General features: G+C 43.4%; 1 protein-coding gene across 1 annotated transcript; it reads left to right on the top strand.

Annotated features, from left to right (window-relative positions):
* The first annotated feature begins 483 nt into the window (after positions 1-483).
* Positions 484-13543, top strand: RSL1D1 (ribosomal L1 domain containing 1). The gene is made up of 9 exons (XM_082857528.1): positions 484-615; positions 1447-1586; positions 3362-3500; positions 4578-4726; positions 4814-4915; positions 6198-6291; positions 6377-6502; positions 8901-9173; positions 11308-13543. The coding sequence occupies exons 1-9, from the start codon at positions 517-519 to the stop codon at positions 11632-11634; spliced, it is 1449 nt and encodes a 482-aa protein (XP_082713654.1). The 5' UTR covers positions 484-516; the 3' UTR covers positions 11635-13543.
* The last annotated feature ends 1237 nt before the right edge of the window (positions 13544-14780 follow it).

Genomic DNA, 14780 nt, shown 5'->3' on the forward strand with positions numbered 1-14780 from the left:
GCCCGCCACCCTGGCCATGGCGGGGACTGTGGCTAGCTTCGCCCAAGGTCACCCGGCAGGTGGGTGATGAGGCCGCACTCCCCGCGCTCCCCACGCCCCACGCCGCCAGCCTAAAGTCGAGGGCGGGGGGGTCCACTGACAGCACGTGGCCCCACCGGGTGGGCGGACAGGCCTCATCTCCCGCCTCCGGGCGCTCGATTTCTTCGGTGGAAGAGTGAGAGCGAGATGTCACCAGGCTGCTCCCCGCGCCTCACAGACACCGGGAACAGAAGAGAAAGAGAAGTAATCCCTCTGGGAAGTGACAGACCACAGGCGGAGCGAATACCTACCTCTGTTTGCTTTCGCCCGCCAAACTCTGTCGCCGCAACGCCCAGAGACTCGACCCCGCGCTCCCGGAAGTGACTCGAGGGCCTAGTCCCCGCCCCCCGACTTCCGGCTACGGGCCTGGTTTCGCGCGTGCGCCTCAGGAACCAGCTCCTGGGATCCGGATGCGCGTCTCCACGAGGTGAACGCGAAATGGAGGCCTCGGCTTCTACCCCACCGTCAACCTCAACCGCAACTTCAGCTTTGACTCCAGCGACCCCGGCCGGCCTGGAGCAGCTGGACGAAGAGCAGGTGAGTGGCCTCTGGGGAGGGGCGTTCGGAAGCGGGATGGCCGTGGCCTTGGGCGGCGCGGGTGCGGAATGCGGGCTCCGGGCCGGTGTGGGCGCCTCCGGAGCTTTGGGAGGGTCGCTCGTTCGCGGTGCCCTCGGCTCGCCCGCTGCTTTGTACTCGCGGGTAGACGCCCGCCTCCTCCAGCCCTGCGGCCTGGCTCTCTTGAGTTGGATTTTTTTGTTTTGGCTGCTCCGCGCAGCCTGCGGGATTCTAGTTCCCCGAGCAGGGATCGAACCTGTGTCTCCTGCGGTGGAAGCGCGGAGTCCTAACCACTGGACCACCAGGGAAGTCTCTTATCTTGAGTTGGATTGCAGGTATAACTTGGGATCCTGGGGTGAGGTCCACCTGGCTGTGCTTCCCTGCCTTTGACTTTGGCCAAGTCGCTTGATTTTTACCAGCCTCAGTAACTTCGCTTTTAAAATGGTCTCTGAGAGGAGGTGATGCACCTAAAGCGCGGTAGCCAGGGAGCCTGGCACATAATAAGCGCTCAGGAAATACTAGATGCAGGTGTATTGCGCTTTTATTGGTATTACTGCCTTCATCATCCAGGCTAGGGGAAGCACGTTCTCTCTGTCTCAATGTTATATTTAGAAGAGGCTCGTTTCCGTAGACGATGCTATTAGCGGATACTTAGGTGGCTACATTCCTCTGATTACAAATGGCAGGCTCCTAATGGATACGGTTGTGGAGGTTACCTGCTAAAATAGAAATTTATCAGGGACAAATTCTGGGGCGGGGGCAAGTTTTAAATTCGATTGAGATGTAATTTATTTGTGTATCTCCACCTTGCAGATTAAAAAGGCAGTAGAAGCTCTGTTGGCACATTCCAGATCCAGGAAAAACGCAAATGGATTGCTTTTGAATGAGAATGAAAATTTCTTTTTAATGGTGGTATTATGGAAAATTCCAAGTAAAGAACTGAGGGTCAGATTGTAAGTTCTAATTTTCTACCTTTGCTCTTTTTATCTGCTTGGCCATTCCGTGGAACTTTAACAAATGGCAGCTTAGTTTCTGGTGGAAACTTTGCAAACTCAGGATATCTTGAGTTGAAATAATTGTGTCCCCCAAAAACCATAGGTCTTCAGACATTCTTAAGTTTTCTAGGATTTCAGATGTGCTTAAGTTTTCTAGAAATGTCACCAGTTTTCTAGATGTTTGGTGGACAGTTTGACCTAAGCTGTTCTATTGAATCTGAAAACCTGGTTTTTGAGAGGACAGAGGTTAGAATAAATGAAACAGCTTTCATATTTTCATAGGATCTGTTATCTTTCCACGTCAAGCTAGTTGCAAGCTAAAATCCCTGAGGTCCTGAACTCACTCCTTTATACAGACAATTAAAAATTTGGCCGTGATTTCCTAAGAGAAAAAAACCCATGGTGATAGCACATTCTTATTGCTAGGACTCGTAGGTGAGAGATGCCCTCTCTGCAGAGTTGCCAGATTTAGCAAATAAAAATACAAGCAATTTTTTAGATAAGTAGGTCCCATGTAATGTTGGGGGCATAATTATACTTAAAAAATGGTTCAGATTTAACTGGATGTCCTATATTCTGTCTGGTAACCCTGCCTCTCTGTGGAGTCTCTCATTTCTTGGGTGTTGAAAAGCCAGCTGTGCTATAGAAAGCAGTGTGTGGGATAGCTTCTTTTTCTTTTCCCCATAAAGGTGGGTGATAGGGGTTAAGAATGACTACAAATTGGAAAGACCCTTTTGACCCTCAGACTCTCTCTTAACTCATCCTCACAAACCGCACCAGCCAGATTGCCTTAGTTATTGCTTTCTGTATCTGGGTGCGTTCTTTATTCCATACCTCTGCCCAGGCGGGTTTTTGCTTCTGGAAAGCCCTTACTTTCTCCGCGGTGTTTTTCCAACTGCTCACCTCTTGGTGATTTCTGCCACTTGCCATCTCGTTTGCCAAGTCCTGCTACTGCGGATTGCTCTCTTTCTAAACTGAGGAAATGTTTCCTCAGAACATGTAGGCCTAGAAAGTGAGCTAAACCTTTTTGAGACTCAACATAATTCATGTTTGCTGGTCCCTGTAGGTTTGCTCCGTTTTCTGTTTCTGGTCTTGAGAGTTATGTTTATGGAGCCCAGGGGTTTCTGCAAGGTAGAGTTCTGAATCAGAACTGTCCTGATGAAACTAGATTATTCTAGCACATGGTAGTACGTATGCTTATATAGCAACACGTAAAATAATAATAATTACATGTGCACTACTTTGAGTATCTTTGATTATATTTTAAGTCTTAATTGTATCCCAAATATTAGTTGATGTTTTGGCCTGCAGATATTTGTGGTGAATTAGTATTTGAATGTTAAATCTCTCCTCTGTACCACTGAAAACTAGATTATTTATTTATTTTGCGGTGCGCAGGCCTCTCACTGTTGTGGCCTCTCCCGTTGCGGAGCGCAGGCTCAGCGGCCATGGCTTACGGGCCCAGCCGCTCCGCGGCATGTGGGATCTTCCCGGACCGGGGCACGAACCCATGTCCCCATGTCCCCTGCATCGGCAGGTGGACTCTCAACCACTGCACCACCAGGGAAGCCCTAGATATATTTTTAAATGTTCTCAGTAGTGTATTTGCTTTAAAAGCATGAATGAAGTTTATTGAAATGACAGTGAATTTATTGTGTATTCTGTGGCATATAAACATACATGTTATCAGTTATAATGCTTTATTCCTTGGTTCGTTCTCATGTATTTTGCAGGTCCTTGCCTCATGGTATTCGATCAGATTTAGCAGATATCTGTTTATTTACCAAAGATGAACCTAATTTAACTCCCGAACAGACAGAACGTTTTTATAAGAAGCTTTTGAACAAGCATGGAGTTAAAATCATTTCTCAGGTAATGAATAGCTGTAACTGACCAATGCTAAGCTGTCCATCATGGTAGCAGCTAGCCACACATGGCATTAAGCACTTGATACGTGGCTAGTCAGAATTAAGATGTAACACAAATACTGGATCTTAAGGATTTAATATGGAAAAAGAATATAAAATAATTTCTGTAAATTACAGTTAAACATGGTATTTTAGATCTGTTGTGTTCAATAAAATATGTTATGGGAAAAAAACACATTTCTCAGGTAGGGAGCAGGTTAATATTTTCAAGACAACTAAAAGATTGGATTCAATTAAAGTGACATTCCTGGTACATGTTTCTCTCCTAGGAATTTAATTTTTAACTTAATTTTCTCTTTTTAATTTAATTCTCATTGGCTTTAGGTAGGGCATATTCCCTCTTCCCTGTGACAGATGGGCTGTTGAGGTATGTTGACCTAAAAGCTCAACACATGCATCAGTAATGATTATATCTTGAAGATTTTATAGAACGCTGCTCCGTTGTGTCACTTCTCTCTCCTTCCAGAGCATCCTGGGTTTGCCTCTGACTTGGCACCCCTCCCCCTTTTTGTAGTCATTGGTTCGGTTTCTTTAGCTGAGGGTCCCGACTCATTTGCCCCTGTGCCTGTGCTGTTTTAGATACTCACATGTTCACTAAACTGTGACCCCAGGGCATTTTAAAATACAAATACAAATTGCCCCAGTGTTTCTTCTTCTTCTTGTTCAGGTTCTTAATTTTTTGTTTTTATACCTTTTTTTCCTCTCTCTCTCTTTTTTATCGAAGTATAGTTGGTCTACAATATTGTTAGCTTCAGGTGTACAGCATAGTGATTCAGGGTTTTTTGTTTGTTTATTTTGCAGATTATATTCTCTTATAGGTTATTATAAGATATTGGGTATAGTTTCTTGTGCTATACAGTAAATCCATGTTGCTTATCTGTTTTATGTATAGCAGTTTGTATCTGTTGATCCCAAACTCCTAATTTGTCCCTCCCCTCCCTTTGGTAACCATAAGTTTGTTTTCTGTGTCTGTGAGTCTGTTTCTGTTTTGTATATAGATTCATGTTTTTACATTTTCTAGATTATCCCCCTCCGAACTTTAAAAAAGGAATATAAAGCCTATGAAGCTAAGCTCCGCCTCTTGGGTAGTTTCGACTTCTTCATTACGGACGCCAGAATCAGGCGGCTCTTACCCTCACACCTCGGGAGACATTTCTACAACAGAAAGAAGTAAGTTTCTCAGCAATGACTGGACTTTAGTAGCGTGAAATTTATGGGTGTGTATGTGCTGCTGTAAACGCCTTTGTATTGTTTTAGAGTTCCAGTACCTGTAAACCTTCAGGCCAAGAATTTATCCAGAGAGATCAGTGACTGTGTAGGGGGAACTGTCTTAAACATCTCTAAAAGTGGTTCTTGCAGGTAGGTAAAAGGCGTTAAGGTGTGCCTCTGTTTCATTTTATATTTAATAATGATTTTATAAACTTTTTAAAATAAGATAGTATTAATGAAACCAGACTCTTCTGTTAAAACTAAAATTCATTCTTTAGAAGTATTCAATTCTCTAGAACAGTGCTGCCCCCTAGAACTTCCCAAAGTGGTGGAGATGGTCTATAGCTGTGTAGTCTCATGCAGAAGAATGAGCCACAGATGGCTGCTGAGCACTTGAAACATGGCTTCCACAGCTGAGGATCTGAACTTCTAACTTTACCTGATTTTAACTAACTTAAATTTTAAAAGGCACGTCTGCTGATTTTTACTGTACTGGATGGGCACCCTTTTTTTTTTTTTTAATTTTTTGGATGTGCCATGCAGCGTGTGGGATCTTAGGTCCCCAACCAGGGATTGAACCTGCACCCCCTGCATTGTGAGCATGGAGTCTTAACCACTGGACCACCAGGGAAGTCCCTGTACAGGGCACCTTTAGATGTTTAGGAAAACAGGAGAATAAGCCTGGTTCAGGGTGTACGTGCAGGTCAGTGACAGTGGGCACACAGAATGGGCAGAGCCCCGTCTTTGTCTGGAGGGAGGTAGGAGCATCAGCCCGTCTCATCCTCATTCTGCACTCATCCTGCCGACAGCCAGCCTGCCTTTCAGCTCCCATGGTGGGGAGAGTGGGGGCTGCCAGGACCAGCGGACCCAGTGGCTGAGCAGTGGGCATTTCTGGGCTTCCCCGTTGGCTTGTGGCTGCCCTCTGCTTCAGCTGAGGGGATGGTTTTGCTCTTGGCCAGAAGATGCTATTACACGAGCAACTGTTCATTTTAGAGGTGGCCGCTGTGTCAGGTCAGTGGAGCTATAAAGGTAGCAAGCAGTCCTCCTGGGGGTGGTCCTTTTCAGAACAGCCGCTGCTGGGGGTAATTGCCCTCAGGAAAGCTTGAGGGCTGACTCAGTGACCTGTGTTTTCCAGCATGAAGGTGGAATTCCCGTTGGCCCTCCCCACTGCCCCTCCCAGCCTCCCATGGTTAGGTGCCAGCTCCTCAGTCACCTCTTGATGGTAGGGCATATTTCAGGAGGAGGGCACTTCTAGAACATGAAGGATGATCATCTTCCTTTAAAATAAATTGAGAACCTAAAGATTTCAATGATTTTACATTAAAAAAAATTTTTTTAGGATTGTGTATTTCTCACATACCTGCTTATGCTTTATTTTGAAAACCAAGTTATTTTTTCAGCTCTCTGTGTCTAATGCTTTATTAAATTTCAGTACCATCCGCATTGGTCACACTGGGATGCAAGTTCAGCACATCGTGGAAAACGTTGTTGCCGTCACAAGAAGGCTTTCACAGAAACTGCCAGAGGTACGGTCTCGCAGATGCTTCCACTGGCCGTTCGTTTAAAGGAACAAAACACCTACAAATGATGTTACTCTTCTCTCTGTTTCAGAAGTGGGAGAGCGTGAAGCTCTTGTACGTGAAGACTGAGAGATCGGTTTCCCTGCCTGTCTTTTCTTCATTTGTCAGCAGTTGTGGTGAAGCCAGGAGACTACGCATACGAAGTCAGAAGAAAAAGGTTAGTAGAAGTTCACATCCCAGGCAGGCGTAATCAAGGCTGTAATCGCAGCCCAGGAAGAGAGAACAAAGGCTCAGAAGGAGCCTGTGCAGTGTCAGGAGGAGCTGAGAGGAAGAGGAAAACCGAAATCGAGTCTATTCAGTATTCATACATGGTTATTTATGGGCGAAATTCAAGATTGTATGAGGCTGGCATACCTCTTGGTTTCGGTTTGTAGGTTTTCAGTGCTGCTGGTAATATTGCAGAAAGCCGCATGAGAGAAAATGGAACTTTTTGCTATTGGCTGGACCAATCTCCTAGTTCATTTGGTCCTTCTCCAGCCATGTTCGTCGATGTGTCCAATGAGTTTTTAGACTCAGTCTTTTAATTTTTTGTCTTCTAGAAGTTCTGTGTTTTGTTCTTTTTCAAATTATCGTTACCTTTTTTTGGTTTCCTGTTATCTAAATAGTCTTCCAGTTTGTCTTAATTCTTAGAACCCATTAAGCATAGTTGTTTTATTGTCTGATAATTCAGACCATTAGCCGTCTTGGGGATGTAGCGGGTTGTCTCTACCTGCTGGTTCCTGTGTACTTAGTTATTGTGGATTGTATCGTGGATAGTCCATTTGGAAAATTATTTATAGAAGTAACTTGAGGGGTGGGATGAAGATCTTTCCCAAGAGGATGGGGCACTCTCAACCCAGAACCACCTAGAAGCACACTCAAGGCTTGAGGTTCCCTGAATGATTCAAATCCACCCACGGTGACAAATCCTCACGGCTCTGCCCCCTGTTCATCTCTATCCTGAGGGTCCGACTCATTGGGGTCCCAGCTTATTGTAATGAGGTTTTTACTTAGAATCCCTGCCTGGTATGGACATTAGGATTTGATTTCTCCACTTCACACCCCTGCCCTCCTATGCCCAGTCATAACAGCTGTTAAAAGTTAGGGATCAGCAAATACTCCCGGGGCAAACATTTCTTACAGTGTAATCAGCTCATCAGTGCTTTTATGAAAAAAGTTGTTAATATTTTACCCTACTTTTTACTTGTTTTCATAATCCAAAATAACATAAACTGCTGTTACTGGAAACAAGAAGTCTGAATTTTTTGCTGTTTGTCAGATTCAGTTGAGGGCTTGGTGACAATGTTGGAATTGCTGGTTAAAATGGAATTTTGTCACAGTTACAGATGTTATCTAACAGTACTCTGTGGTAAGGATAATGGACCTCTAGCTATGTAAACTTGCTACTGTGTTAACTCTCAACCACAAACTCAGGCAGGAAAAAAATATCAGGGTTTTTTGTTTTTGTAGCAGCTTCACGGAGATGTACAGTCACCCATCTCATACATGGGGGGATTAGTTCCAGGATCCCCCCCAGGGATGCCAAAATTTGTGGGTGCTAAAGTCCCTTATATAAGGCAGCATAGTATTTACACATAAACTACACCACATCCTCTGGCATCCTTTAAATAATCTTTTTTTTTCTTAATATTTATTTATCTATCTATGTATTTAGCCAGCTAGCTATCTAGCTGTGCCGGGTCTTAATTGCGGCACGCAGGATCTCCGCTGCCTCATGCGGGATCTTTAGTTGCAGCATCCGGGATCTAGTTCCCCAACCAGGGATCAAACCCGGGCCCCCAGCACTCCCAGGAGCACAGAGTCTTAATCACTGGACGCCCTTTAAATCATCTTTAGATTACTTATGACTAATACAATGTGAGTGCTATGTAAATAGTTGTCAGAGTGCAGCAAATTTAAGTTTCGCTTTTTGGAACTTTTTGGAATTTTTTTTTTTCCCTTGAATTTTTTTTTTTTTTTTTTTTTTGTGGTACGCGGGCCTCTCACTGTTGTGGCCTCTCCCGTTGCGGAGCACAGGCTCCGGATGCGCAGGCTCAGCGGCCATGGCTCACGGGCCTAGCCGCTCCATGGCATGTGGGATCTTCCTGGACCGGGGCACAAACCCGTGTCCCCTGCATTGGCAGGCGGACTCTCAACCATTGCGCCACCAGGGAAGCCCCCTTGAATACTTTTGATTCACATTTGGTTGAATCTGCAGATGTGGAACCTGCATATATGGAAGTTCAACACATCACATACTATACAATTCTGGATTATTCATAACTCGCCTGTAAATGAAGTTGACTTCCACACAGCTGGTGACTGCACACTTCAGATACCCAGATTCTGAATATAATTTACCACATAAAATGCATCTTTGGCTGGGACTCTGAGGCAAAGCAGAGTTGGGATTCAGGTGCTGGCGATGGGACTCATGTGCTTTGATCTTGTACAGGTCAAGGCCCTTTCAGGGATCTTATGGATGACCTGACTGCACGTGCTAAGTCTGTGCCATTTATTTACCAACAAAAGAGTCCCCCATTAAAATTATGCTTGTTTTGTTTTTTTTTTGGTAGGTATCAAAGAAAAGCCAAAAGAAGAAAGAACGTCTTAAAAGACAGCAGGAAAAGAAAGGAAACAAGAAGCTTATGAAACAGGCTGGAAAGGCTGCACCAGCCCCGACTACAGATGCACTGGCCCCCAAAACTGGTGGTGCTCCAGCCCAGGACCCTGGACCCCAGAAGGAGACCGGTGGGGTGAGCAACCCCCCTAAAGCTCAAGACGAGTCTGAAGATGAAATCCCACTGCTGGTACCAGTGAAGGAAACTCCAGCTGCAAGAAGCATAGAGGTATTTTCATTAATATTTAATATCCATCGTGGACGGATTCCAGGGCTCCGTGTGCCAGGCAGGCACTTGGTGAGGGACGGGAAGTGCTATGCAGCTGGGAGGCATCGTTTATAAAAATCTGTTCTGCCAGAGATTGTGAAGTCATGGATGAAAAATACTAGGGTAAATCCCAAGAACCCCGACTGACTCTATCCCCCTCCTAAATAGTGAAGCGATGTGTAGTCAGCACAGCCTTTTGTGTACCTTGGAATCAAGGGAGACTCGGCCATATTAATAATTCTAAAAAGCATTGCCTGTGGTTTTGAAAAGCAGGTTCAGTTTCTGAAGGTGAGTCCTCAGTCACCACATAATTAGTTTCAGAAAATTTACCAAGGGAAACTTGGGTGCTGGAGTCTGCCTCTGAAACCTTTCAAACACCCCGCCCTGCATGGTTCTTACAGAAATCTGACTTCATGGGTTTCAGAGGAGGTGATTTAAAGGAACGGAGTTTTTTTGTTTTGGGGTGCTTTGATAATGTTTTTTTGTTTTTGTTTTGTTTGGCTGCACCACGAGGCTTGCGGGATCTTAGTTGCCCAACCAGGGCAACTGCCACGTTCCCATGGCAGTGAAAGCGCTGAGTCCTAACCACTGGACAGCCAGGGAATTCCCATTTTGATAATGTTTTTGCTCATACTCATAGTATCTATCCAAATATTGGGGGGAGACCTCTTGAAAATAAGGAGAGAAATGGGTCCCTAAGAGAGTAGAGGGCTGCCCTCACCATGTGCGCATGAGACTCACAGCCCCTCGGCACAGCCCATTAGAGTCAACCCAGGGCTGTTACTGCACTTTACCTATTAGGTGTTTTTTCCTCACAGTAATCCTTAACATCTTCAACGGAGTTATAATTTTCCTCTGCTAGTGAAATATTCCTTTTACAGTGTCCCCAAGCTGCTAGTGAGGTTTTTTTTAAAAAATATTTGAAATTAATGTTGATCAGTATATTAACTGTAGGCAGTATAATTGTTTCTAGAAAAAGTAAGCTATATTTGTTATAATGGAACTGGCAGGTAATGTGTTGGAAATTAAAGAGTGGAAAGCATAGCTTCCTGAGTGGGTGATACGCATCGAGAGTGTAGAAATGTTGGGTGTTCCCTGGCAGTCCAGTGGTTAGGACTCAGCGCTTTCACTGCCAGGGGCCGGGGTTCGATCCCTGGTCAGGGAACTAAGATACCACAAGCGACGAGGCGAGGCCTAAAAAAGAGTGTGGAAGTGTGTATGCCCTTTGAACCCATCTAGGGAATTTGATGAGGGGAAAGATATGAAAGTTTCAGCATTGTTCACTGTAGAAGCAAAAGTGAGAAAATGCTATGTACCCTTGCAGTAGTTTTTATAAAATTATTCAAGATAACGTTTAGTACGAGTTTATAGTGCTTAGGAAATACTAATGAGATAGTTGGGGAAAGAGCATAATACTTGGCTTTTAAATACATACTCATGGGGAAAAGGTAGTGAATAATATTAATATTGTGTTGTAAAGTTATTAGAGAGTTTTGTTTTTTATATTTTCAATGTTTTTCAAATTTTCCATCTGTTTTATGTTAACTCAAAAACAAAGTTTTGTTGGTTGTTTTGTCTGTATAACCTCTTTCTGTGTGGGGCAGAGTCCGTTGCTAGAATGTTGTCCTTGGATCATCAGCCACATCATCTGGGGTGCTTGGAAAATCCAGGATTTCCAGTCTGGAACACGGTCCTCCCTTTTGCTAACAGGCACCCCAGTTGGTTTTCACACACACTGTTACGGAACCCCCTGCCGTAACCCACATGCGAGGAATTTACAACTGGAGGTGAAGAAGAGTCAGGATTTAGGTCACAGGTCTTCCCACTGTGCTCCCGGTGCTTCTAGGAGTCCTTAGCCCCAGCCATAAGGAAAGATGGTTAGACCAGGGAGGTGCCAGGGTCCTTTTTACAGTCATTAATAGTGGAGTACAGCTGCCTTTCAAAATGATTTTGAGGCAGGAGGAAAAAGCCATTCCTCATTCATCGTGCTGCAGTTTCCCTCTTAGGGGTTCCCTAAATTTTAAAAACAGTGACTCTTAGAGTTACATCATCAGTTGTCTGTCCCACACCACACCCACTTTTTTCTTTTTCTTAGACACAAAAAGATGCTGCAGGAAAGAAGTCTCGAAAGAAGAGTCCTGGTCCCAACACACCTCATGGGAAGAAGAGAAAGGCCTCCGCAGCTTTGGAGACCCCAACAGCTTCGGAGCCCAAGACCCCAGGTAAAGGCCCAGGGAAGAAGGCAAGAATCAAAGAAGAGTTGGAGAAAGAAAGAACCTCTTCGCTGGGGAAAAAAGACCCAAGACAGACTCCTAAAAAGCCAGAGGCCAAGTTCTTCACTACTGCTAGTAAATCTGCGAAAAAAGCTCCCCGTACCCCCAAACAGTGGCCCAAAAATCCCAAAGTACCCCAGTCAACCTAAAATCAGAGACTCAACCAGCAGGCTACTCATCAGAGCTATCTAAAGAGCTTGTAAAAAATACCTGGGTCCTGACCCCTTTTGGAACCGCTGAGTGAGGCCTAGACTTAAATAGTTTTTAAAACCTCCACAAGTAATTTTCATACATGTTCATGGGTGTAAGAACCAGTAGTTTGAAGTAAATCCATTTATTTCATTGCTCTTTGTATTTGCTAATGCAGTAGAGGGAAAATACAGTGCTTCTCTGTGGTTGTGTTTTTTTGTTATTAAAGTAAACATTTGTTTCTCAGTATAAAATTGGCATCCCATGTCTTGTTGGTTTCACTTGAATGCCTATGATGTGACCCTTTTCCTCATCTGCTTTAAGCCATTTGTTCACATGACAGCTCCATCACAGTAATCTGTGCAGACACATCCAAAGCTTGTTTGCAGACCACTGATGGGCTCACTGCGTGCAAGTCAGCCGTGGCCCTCATGCTGAGATGGGTCTTAGAAAAGGCCTTGGAATCGAAATTAAAATAATCGATTCCAGGACCCGGATGGTGATGAGCCAAGGCTGCAGATCACTGAGTTAGCATACATTTGTTGGGGGAGATTAACATGCAGTCATTCACAGAGGCACTGGATCGAATCCTGAACGCTGGAGGCAAGAAAATATTTGTCTTCCATAAGCCTTTCCATCTTCCTCCAGATTCCTCCTCACCCTAAACAGACCTATTTTTATGTGACAGCTCTAGGGTAGGAAGCTTGGGAGAGTAGACTCTTAAACTTTGGGTCATTGTCAAATATATCCTGAGGCAGTACATGACTTTTCAGGTACTCGGCCTTTCCCTGCATTTGAATTGGGGTACGCATCTCTAATAGTGAGTGACATAGTCAGTGTAGTATAGGAAAGGCCAGTGAGGCATGCTTTCAAAGGTAATAGGGTTCGTGAACATAACGACTAAAGGAATCAAAGCTTCAGATGGTTCTCCAGCAAGTCAAGGAGTTGAGACAGCTTTTTAAATCATGAAAACCTCTGAAATACAAAATAATTTGTTTTTCATTCCACTGTCCTTTAGGCTTGTAAAAGTGAGTATACTACATTTAATGTAGGGTTTTAGTGTAATTGATTTGTTTACCATAGAAACTTAACTTATTCAAAGATGAAGATTTAAGTCTACTGCTTTGCTTAGGGCAAACTTACCTACCTAATCATATAGTCTGTGCTCTCCATGACAGTTTTCTGGGGTTAGCTGTATGTTTTTTTAATCCCATCCTCTAGCCAGCTAAAGACTTTGCAACACCCAGTGGTTCTTTGGCCTGTAGCTTAGTCCCTGTTGAATACGAAGCAGATGTTTACCTTCCTGTTCCACTGTGCGTCTAGTTTCCCTCTGTAGAAATTCTCATAGCTCTCTATGTTGAAAAGAGCAGATTTACTTAAGTTTCTTGAGCAGGATGATAGTTTTTTGACAATTGAAGGCCACGGTTGAGTTAGAGATAATTCTGAATTGTAATGAAAATGTTCACATCATGGTGCTAGATTTCCAAGGCTTAAGTTTGGGAGGCACCTTACCTCATGGCTGCGAGGGCTGGGAGCCAATAATGGCCTATCCAGGGGCCAAGAGGAGTACTGGAAATCTGTGCAGTAAATTACATTGTTTTGTGGGATAAGAGGTTGAGTATGTGGCTTATGTTTCAGTGGAAGTCAACACTGGGTTTTCTGGATTCATCCTCCATGCCATAGAGATTTAATGGACAAAACCAGATCTGGTGGGAGAAATTTGCCACGTTTTTGTTCTGAAGAAGTAATTGAATCTTAGTTAATTTGTTTTTTAGGAACTGTAATAAGCATGGAAATTTTAATATTTTAAATCCCTTGAATGTATTTAAGACTGTTCAAGTGTTTAATAAAGGTTACATTTTATTCATAGTCTTGAGAAATATTTGAATGCAAAGAAATTGCTAAGTCATTTTGTCTTGTCACCAGACCAAAAACACTTTATGTACTTCATTCAGTTCATGGATGTTTAGGGTTTAATTAGCAAAGAAGTCTTTTGTCATTTAATTAAATATTTGAAGGTTCTGCACTACCTGCATTTTTATCTCTTAAATTTGCTATGTTTTCCTTGCCTGCAATTAGTGTGTTAGTAGTCGCAGTGCCAAGATTCCCAATTAGGACTTTAAGAAATGCGAGAAGCCCTCATCGGTGCTTGGATCTTAAAGGAAAAAATGCATGTGATAAAAGACCACAAATAAAATTTTGGTTATAGTGATTTCTGTATAATGGTCCTGGAGAGAAAATGGCAAATTATTTAGGTGGATATATTTAATCCCAGATTCTACATCTTAGTTAACACTATCTTAAAAAGATTAATCCTTGTTTGTATAACTCGGGGCATTTTCTATACTAGAAGCTACAGGAAATAGGGCATGTGTATGATTTTGACTCACCTAAAAAGATGTCTCTTAGCTATCTAAAAGATGTTAGCTTATGTGAATCAAACAATCAACTTTTCATTACAGATTTCCCTCAAAATCTATTCCTCCAGTGTACTCAACCTTACAGTCTCAAAAACTGTTGAGCTCAGCTGTTGAGCTACCAAGTTTTTATTTCATTCACTTAGCCAGCCACTTACCCACATACCCTTTAACCATTAAGTTTCTACAAACTGCCAAGGTACTAGATTTGAAAAACTAATACACAAAACACAGCTTTGCCCTTCAAGAGATGCCCTAGTCTAGTTAGTGGAGTGGCATCCTCAGAATTTTGATACAGGGGCACAGTTTGGCTGCAAGGAGGTGGGGCCAGGGGTTAGGGAACTTCTCTTGATGTCTGTCAAATGTTTTAAATGTAGAATATGCTTTTAGAAGGAAGTGCTAGTGGAGATCGTAGGAAGGGACTAGAAAAAGAACCAGACATATAGACCAATGGAATGGAATAGAGAATCCGGAAATAATCCCTTACGTTTATGCTCAGCTGATTTTTGACAAGGGTGCCAAGACAACTCAGTGGGAAAAGACAGTCTTCAACTAATGGAAAATAAAATGGGATCCTACACCTAAATGTAAACGCTTAAAAGAAAACACAGGAGTAAATCCTCATGACCTTGGGTAAGGCAGTAGTTTCTTAGCTATGCTACCTAAGACACAAGTGCTAAAAGAAAAGT

Source organism: Leucopleurus acutus, assembly GCF_964270905.1.
Source record: "Leucopleurus acutus genome assembly, chromosome: 16".
NCBI lineage: Eukaryota > Metazoa > Chordata > Mammalia > Artiodactyla > Delphinidae > Leucopleurus > Leucopleurus acutus.